The 9,128-nt window shown below is 38.3% G+C and overlaps 1 protein-coding gene across 1 annotated transcript; it reads right to left on the reverse strand.

Moving 5' to 3' along the window:
- Positions 1–273: 273 nt before the first annotated feature.
- LOC135216451 (golgin subfamily A member 6-like protein 26) lies at positions 274–4,311 on the reverse strand. The gene is made up of 3 exons (XM_064251821.1): positions 4,221–4,311; positions 3,154–3,186; positions 274–2,411 (listed from the first exon to the last, which is right to left on the reverse strand). Exons 1-3 carry the CDS (start codon positions 4,309–4,311, stop codon positions 274–276), a joined length of 2,262 nt encoding a protein of 753 aa, XP_064107891.1.
- Between the last annotated feature and the right edge of the window lie 4,817 nt (positions 4,312–9,128).

The following is a 9,128-nucleotide window of genomic DNA, read 5'->3' on the forward strand; positions in this document are numbered from 1 at the left end:
CTCTCATCTGAGAGGTACTCCTCCTGTCTCCAAACAAGTGTCAGCTTTCTTCCTAATGAGAGGTAATCCTCCAGCTTCCGAACAACTGTTGGCTCTCATCATCCTGAGTTGTGGTCCTGAATAGTTGGGGGCAACTCGGTGACCATGAAGACATCCTCCTTTTGAAAAGTTTGGAGAAACTCGTCAGCCATAAAGACATCCTCCTCTTGACGAGTTGAGGGAAACTCGTCATCCATAAAGACATCCTCCTCTTGACGAGTTGAGGGAAACTCGTCAGGCCATAAAGACTCCTCCTCTTGACGATTTTGAGAAATGGAACTCGTCATCCATAAAGACATCCTCCTCTTGACGAGTTGAGGGAAACTCTTCAGCCATAAAGACATCCTCCTCTTGACGAGTTGAGGGAAACTCTTCAGCCATAAAGACATCCTCCTCTTGACGAGTTGAGGGAAACTCGTCATCCATAAAGACATCCTCCTCTTGACGAGTTGAGGGAAACTCTTCAGCCATAAAGACATCCTCCTCTTTCTCATTTTGAGACTTTTTTTTCCCTCTTGCAATACTATCACGTATTAAGGTCATGTAGTGTTCCCATTCCTGGAACTCTTCTTTTATTTGTTTGAAATTTTGTTCCAATTCTTGCAAGTTTTCATCTTTTTGTTCCAATATTTTCTGTTTTATATTCACATTTTGTTCCATTTCCTGCAAGTCTTTTTCTTTTTGTTCCAATTCTTTGTGTTTCATATTCATATTTTGTTCTCTTTCCTGCAAGTCTTTTTCTTTCTGTCCCAATTCATTCTGTCTTATAATCAGGTTTTCTTCCCATTCCAGCAAGTATTTGTCATTTTGTCCCAATTCTTTCTGTTCTCTTTCCTGCATGTATTTTTCTTTTTTTTCCAATTCTTTCAGTCTTATACTTAGGTTTTCTTCACGTTCTTTCAAGTGTTCTGTTTGTTTTAACATTCTTTCATTGTCCACCATAGTATATTTTCTCAATTGCTCGAGAAATTTCCTCAGTTTGTTCTCAGTTTCCTTCAGTCCATTCTGTCGTGTACCCAGATCTTGTTCCCATTCTTTCAACCTTCTTCTTTCCATTTGACATTCGTACTGGTCTAGCATCAATTGCTTTTTCAGTATGTCTTGCCACTCATTGTAGATAACGTCTGTCTCCTCTTGAAATTTTGATCTCGTCAACCTGAAGTTCGGTCGCTGAGAAGCAACTTGTTCTGGAACAACGGCAGAAGTATTAGTGGTGAGGCCGAGATAATTTGGTACCTCATCTGGAGCAACTGCGTCACGAAAGATCCCCATGAGCTCTTCCTTCAAAGTCTCGCGTTGGGCCATGGGTATGGAATCCTTCATAGTAGGAATGATCTCCGGTACAAGTCCAAATCTTGGAAGGACGGAGGTTTTCTCTTCCTCTGGGAGACCTGTCGGTAGGACAGTTTTCTTCTGGCAGGAACATTCTTTAAGTTTTTCAATCTCCTTTTTGATTCTGTTACCTCGAGCTTTACCCAGGAGATGTATATGAATGTCAAGATGTGCTTTCATGGCCAAATCAGCCTTGTTATTTCCCAGAGTTTTCCTCTGTCTCTTCAGTTCAGCTATCAATGCCCTGGCGTTGGACCTATCCTCTTGATCAAGAGTTTGTCGATTCACTAGTTTCATCATTTGAATAACTGCTTTATTTAAGCTGTCTATATCAAATTCCGCTTTGGAAGTTTCTTCCCATTCGTTTAACGACAAATTTTCCATCCAAGAAACTAGAGACTCGAATTGCCTAGCGTCTGAGCCTCGATTCTCGAGCTCGGTTTTCGACTTATCCATTTGAAGTTCTTCTATTCGTTCCTCCATTTGTTTCTTATCTGCCCCCAGAAGCTCACATTGAAAGGACAGTTCTTCCAGTCTGCTTTCTAGATGAGGGATGATCGAATCTCTCTTCACGGTTTCCTTTTCTACAATAACATTTTCCAGAGATTCAATCTTCCTGTCCCTCATCATCGCTTCCACTTTTAATGAGCCTATGAGATTGTTTTGGCTCGAGATATTTCGGCGAAGCGTCACAATAGTCTGGTTAGTCCGCTCCAGCTGGTGTTCAATTTCTTCATTCTTCTTCTCCCACTGCTGAAGCTTTTCCTGCTGGGCCACAATCTTCTTCTTCAACCCATCTGTTTCTTCGGTGTGTTGTTCGAATTTATCGGCCATGAAGTTCAATTCTCCAGCCAAACGGCAGACATCCGACCGCAGACGTTGGATTTCCTCATCGTTTTTGTCTTTTCCCAAGTCCTTCGGCGGTCTAACACTCTCGACGAGAGTTACGGGTGTAGTGATAACATCATCACGCACCCGTTGTTGTATAGTAGATTCCACTCCATAGCTGCCGACGGCAGGGTATATGGAGCCACTGTTCCCTGCTCCGAAGCAGGAAAATAATGAACAATTGATCAAATTGATATTAATCATTTTTCTGTGTTTGTACTCGATGCGTTGCGCTATGGTTATTTGTAGAAACTCCGTGAGAAACCCCGTACGTATTAAACTGATCTAAGTCTTCGATATTTCTAAGAGAAAACTTCAGAGTTCTCCGCGGCTCCAGTCTCCAGATGCCGTTTCCACACTCTAGGGGTGTTGCAGTAGTAGTAGGGTAGGGATCGGGGTTGTGGAGAGAGAGAGAGAGAGAGAGAGAGAGAGAGAGAGAGAGAGAGAGAAAGAGGAGAGGAAGAGAGAGAGAGAGAGAGAGAGAGAGAGAGAGAGAGAGAGAGAGAGAGAGGGAGTCCTTAATCCTCTGGAAAAAAGAATACGTTCCCTCTCCTAAGGTCTATCATTTCTCTTCCAAAGTCTCCAATTTCCTTTTCCATGCTGTCTTCTCTTCTCTTCTCTTGCTTTCGAGTCTATTCTTTGTCAGTTCCTGTAGTTCCTTCCGCCATTAACGTTCAGTTATGCCTGCACAGTTATAACTGCACAGTCCGAAACTGCACAGTCGGACTGTGCAGGCAAATCTTCACCTCTAATTAGGCCGGCCACACACGAGCAGTTTTAACTGACAGTTATACCTGCTCACTGTATCTATGTCATTTTAAACTGACGTCAGTTTAAACTGGGATGCACACACAGTTCAATCCTTCAGTTTTTACAATGGATTCCGAGCAGTACGTTCTTGCCGCTCTCGGTTTCCTCGTTGTAATGCTACAAAAAAAGCGAAAAAAGAAAAAAGCGTAAACAGTGGTTTCATCAAGACAGACTTCTTGGTAGCAAACTGAGAACTATACAGTTGAATCCCCCCACACACGTTCAGTTCAGTTATTCCTTTCAGTTAAAAATACTGAAATTTTATTTGTCTCAGTTTAACTGTTCAGTTGTGTTGAACTGATGAACTGAGATACTGAGATACCCACACACATGCAGTTTCAACTGACAATTATAACTGAACAGTTGTAACTGTTAGTTAAAACTGCACGTGTGTGGCCGGCCTAACGATACCGTCTTTTTCCTCAATCGTCCGTAGGAGCCACGTCAACACATGATGCTCTGGCTGTATAAAATTGGCTTGCTGACGTCACAAAAAAAAAAAAATAAAATTCATAAACGTCAAGTAAGACATTCAGTGAAAGAGTGGTAAATAAAAACAAATTAAATACTCTCAGGTTAATATGTTAAGAGTTTAAATTTGGCCCCAAGGACTTTCAAAATGCTTATTGAACATTTATGAATGAAGGAAGAGTTCCATTAAGTTCGTAAACGTTTCATTTTAAAGTTGACACACACACATAGGCCTAATGTTTTTTTTTTCTATTTCATTAAAATTGGTTAATAACGATTTGTTTTCGTTTAAAGATTGAATTTCTTCTGACGTATTGCAACGAAAGAAATTCCATAGTTTACTACTGTCTTCCTTTGTTTCAATGGTGTCTTGATTAGTCTAATATTATTTTAAAAAGAACTTACGCGGGATGTAAGCAATGAATAAACACATGATCCAATATTGTTTGATTTTGTTTCATCAGAAAGTAGAATATTATTTTGTTCTCATTTTAAAAATGAATTACATACGTGATGTATACCATGAATAGACCCTTATAGGCCTATGCTTGTTTTACATTATTTTTGTCACAATATTTATTCTCAATTGGAAAGCTGACTTGCATATATGGTTTATAACCACCAATGAACATATAAGCTTAATCTGTTACGATAGCCTTTGGATTTTACTCCACACTAACGCTCAGTTATAACTGCACAGTCCAACTGTGCAGTTATAACTGCGCAGGCATAACTGCTAATGCGAAGCCGTTTGCCCGTAGGCTCATCCATTGCGATGAGTGAGCTATTTTCTCAGGCCGCCTGCGCAGGCGAGAAAAACTGTGCAGGTTGTCTACACTCAAGTTCAGTTATAATTTCACAGGCCGACTGTGGAGTTTTAACTGCGTAGGCATGACTAAACATTAGTAGCGGGCCTTAGACAGGGTCTTAATCGCTGAGAGCTTGAAAGCCATTTTAGTGCTGGGACGAAGAAAGTTAGGTCTTTCACTAAAGAATAAATATTATTACCATCGCAGTTTTTGTAAGACCAGAAACAGAAAAAAGTTAGCCATCGTTAGTTAATATCAATGATAATGATGATGATAACCTAGACTTTTGGCCAAGTAAAACAAAATCTGACATCAAACGCAGCTGTGAAGTGGCACTCGAGTTCCGAGCTGTCAGAATAGAGTCCACTCTGCCTGAACTGTGAAAACACTTCAGGACAAGACTAGAATCGTTTTCCTTTAGGTGTCTTTCGCTCTTTCGCGTGTTTGAGACAGGGAGGCCATAGACTGGGGTGAGGAGATGGTCCTCGAGGAAAACAGTGTGTGTACTTTGAGCTTTGTTACAAAGAGAAGTCACTTCACATGAACTCTGCGAAGTTCCTTTTCTTTCGGGTTTTGTTTGCTGATCTATTCGTGTATGTCTTCTTTTATCTGATACATATATTTTTTAATTTATTTGGGAAGGAGAGGAAGAGCCAGTCGTTCAGGTGTGGAAGAGAGGCAGAGGCAGCAGGCAGCAACAACTGAAGGAGGTAGATAAAAAAAAAAGATACTGTGGAAGAGAATCCAGAGCAGCGAACTCTGCTTTTAGTGTGTATGGTCTGTTTGCAAATGTCCTTGAAATATACATTGACCTTTGGTGGTGCTTCTTATCATTATGATAAATTCACTCATACATTCCATACTGTTAGGCAAGACGAATAGTTGATGTAATCAAGAATGTTTTTGTTGCCTCAAAAGTTTCCTTTTGCCTTTGTCGATTTAAAAAATATATGTATCAGACAAAATTCTCTTATCAGAAAAACAACCTTCTTTAAAGTTTTTGTTTTCCCTTCTCGTGCAATCAACTTGCGACACTGTATTTTTTAGACAACTTGGTAAATCCTTGATCAGTGATAATAATAACCGTTAAATTAGAGGTAACAATGGAAAAATATTGTAAGCGTTTCTTACGATGCTGAAAGAAACAAAATTATTTTTGAGAAGAGAGTATATTTCAAAAACTAAGTGATTAGTGTTTCAAAGGCGATTGTTCAGGACATGGTTTACATATTCAATGACTGATATTTGAAAAGCAGAATGTATGAGGTGTGAGTGTTGAGAGATGTACATTAAGAATTGTAAGGGTTTCCCCTGAAATAGTTCAATTCTTCCAACATACTTACTACTCACTAAATCACTTGCCTGTCTTCCGATTACATAGATTCGTAGAAAAGGACGCTTTGGCGAAACTGAAGTGATTTCTTTAGAGATAAAAACGCAAGTAGGCGTGAGTTTTATCATTATAACTTATGACCTTTAATATTCCCTATTCTACATTTAGATTTCACTAAGCTTAATTCGTGCCGTAGAAATAAACAATGTATTTATTGTCCTTTTTTTAAAACCTAACTGCGCTAAGCTTAATTCGTGCCGTAGAAATAAACAGAATGTATTTATTGTCCTTTTTTATAACCTACCTGTAGAGGTTAGTAGAGAGAGATAAGACACGAATTACATATGTGAGAGATAGTTCCCTTTCATATGTTTGTGATGCAAAAGTTCACCCAACTCATGTGCATTACCAAACCCAAAAACTGACCTGGCAGGAAGGGTCAATAATCGAAAGATCCTACATATCAACTATTGAAAAACGTTGTGTTAACGTACTACCGAAGCCGGATTTCCATTGTTCTAAGCTGAACCACCTACTTCATACAGATACTGACTTTTTTCTTTGCTCTAAAGTTTAATCCAAAAAAGCTGAAGTCTCTACGTATTCATGGGTGAACGTGATTATACATACATACATACACACACACACATATATGTAGTATATATATATATATATAATATATATATATATATATATATATATATAATATATACACACATTTATTATATATATATATATATATATATATATATATATATAATACACCACATTTATATGCATATATATATACCATATACTATATATATATATATATATATATTATATATAGTATTATATGTATATATATATACATATATATATATATATATAGATATATATATATATATATATATATATATAGCTATATATATATATATATATATATTATATATATATATATATATATATATATATATATATATATAAGTTACTTGCCTGCACGATAGTATATGTGTATTGTGTACATATTTGTGTGAATGAGAGTTTGCTGGCATAGGTCCCTGTTTACTCCGCTAACGGGGAGCATATTGCTTGGACGCATGAGTGACCAACATTTTTTCTTCTTCTCAAAATGGGACTCATTGGAAATGAAGGTTTTGGTAAAGGGGAGAACACAGGGGAGAGATGGAAAGACCCTGCCTGAAATGTTTTGGTATATCGGCGTCATTTAATTGGACCTCACGTTACAACTGAAGAATACTAATAGAGGAGGAAGGGATATATATCACTCTCTCATTACGGGATTACAGATTTTTTGTTTGTCCTGGAGAGTGAGAACAAATACGGAAAAGTGGGATCAATATTGCGAGTAATGTATAAGCCAAATGGCATCATGATCAGACTCGGAGGCACAGAACTCTTTCTGAGGAAAAAAATCAAAGGTGTTACTTGTCTGTGTGAGATGTTTTAGTTTTTGTCTTAATATGACGTAGTGTTATGCGTTTACTAGTGTTTGTTATAAGGAATGTCCTGTGGAGAGTTTTCTTTCTTCTACCTTTAGTATAAAAAACATAGTACTTCGAATTCCTAGCAGGTGGTACACGCTAGTTACAGCAATCACACTTCAACAGAACTTACCACACAGTGGATATAGGCTTCTCGTTTTCTAAGACTGAAGAAATAGACACATGTATTCTCAGGCTGATTAATGGAATAACCGTTCACATATATTTAAGATCTTTTGTTCTTTTCAAGTTGAAAGACATCAATGATTTCATTTTCGGTTCATGCCAAAGCAGGATATTGTGTATTTATTGAAGCGCCATTCGTAGAGGAGGTATTTATTGCCAGTCCCTTCCTTAGGACTGCTACACACCTGCTTGTATACATGAACAAGTATACCTGAGCAGGTATATCGAAGGCGCTCATGAACTAGCGCGAGTCAAGTGTTTTTTTGACAGAAACGTTCAGGAAGAAGAGCCAGCTCCCGGTTCAGGCAAACCTTCACCTGTGACCTTCCTTCCTTCCTTAGTTTGGTGACTTAGTTATTTATTGCTGATCAGCTTTTGTTGTTAAGTTTCCAGGCTTGCTTCCTCGCCAGACTGCGGTTTTTGTTCCAATGACTCGATGTGGCTATCATCTCGACCTGTTTTTCTAGCGTTGTTCAATTAAATATCTATTAAAACGTTCAGAATAGGAAGTCATTTCTCGCAGAAATCGCTGACAGAAGTTAGAAAGCTATCTAGGCACATTCACTCCCATTTCACGTGACTGAGAAAAAGCCGCAGTTTTCCTTATCGAGAAATTTTGCTAATGGGAAAAGTAGATCAATATTTCTGCCTGGTTTATACGAGATGAAATTCAGGTGTTGATCTTAATGCCATCATTTTCTTGTAAAAACATAGTTGGGTAGGTAAAATGGTGGTGAAACTTAGCTAGTGCATTTATAGCTGCGTGGTAAAAGTGAGTAGGAAGTGACCATTATTTTGTTATTATTATCTTTAGTGGAGAACGTCGAAAAGTTATGCTCCTTGTACGAGGCTTCCTTCGGGGAGATCTAACGGCAACAGTTTCGTGTGAAATCATTCTTAAATACCTTGGCAGGTTTTGAATGAGCATTTCATTTTTGACTGATAAATTCGTATAAGTCGCTGCTGTAATTGATTAGTAAGTCATAGAGACCATATCCCTTTTCCTGTCACCTGAACATAATGTTGATTCTTGTAGAAGACTTCAGTAAACTTCCTTTATATCCTTTCTTTGGGGAAACTAAATGAAATATTCCTCCAGACATTGTTTACATATTGTGTTTGTATGGAAATTCTGCTCCCCATTACTGATGATTTTATTATTGTGTTTTCCTCTGTTTTTAATCTTGAATGTCATTTCGTTCGCTCTCTCTTTTTGTGCAAACCATTTTCAAGTGCTTTTGTTCATTTCTGTGACAGTGTTAAACTGCTTTTATATTGAAGCTTGGCGAGATTAAAGAAAGAAAGAAAAAAAAACTCCATCTCTGAGAGAAACAAAAAGGGAGGGAACTAAATCCAGCAGGGTACGTTGTATTCTGGGACTTCACAGTGGAGCCTACGCTAGGACAGCCTACAGTGCCCCGGGGTTTTCCTCGTCTTGTTGTCATGACCTGAGGTCTTAATAATTGGGTTATCAAGACTTGATTCTAATCATCAGGTATCTTGTTAGCGCTGCAGGGACAGGCTTCCTTTGCTCTCGATCAACTTGCCAAAGGGCAAAAAGGAGGAAAAAAAAAAAGGGTGGCAGTTCCATTTTGAAGAGATTCAGTACTCGTAAACGGAGAGAGAGAGCGAGAGAGGTCAGATAAGGGAAAATAAAGTCTTAAGCCAATCAGTGCGAGTGCCTCTCTCTTAATCGCTTGCACAAGACCCTTAAATATTTTTAAGTGCACTCGAAACTTGCAACAACAGATTACCTAATACCAGTTTTTCTTTTTC

The sequence above is a fragment of the Macrobrachium nipponense genome, chromosome 6 (assembly GCF_015104395.2).
Source record: "Macrobrachium nipponense isolate FS-2020 chromosome 6, ASM1510439v2, whole genome shotgun sequence".
NCBI classification, from domain to species: Eukaryota; Metazoa; Arthropoda; class Malacostraca; order Decapoda; family Palaemonidae; genus Macrobrachium; species Macrobrachium nipponense.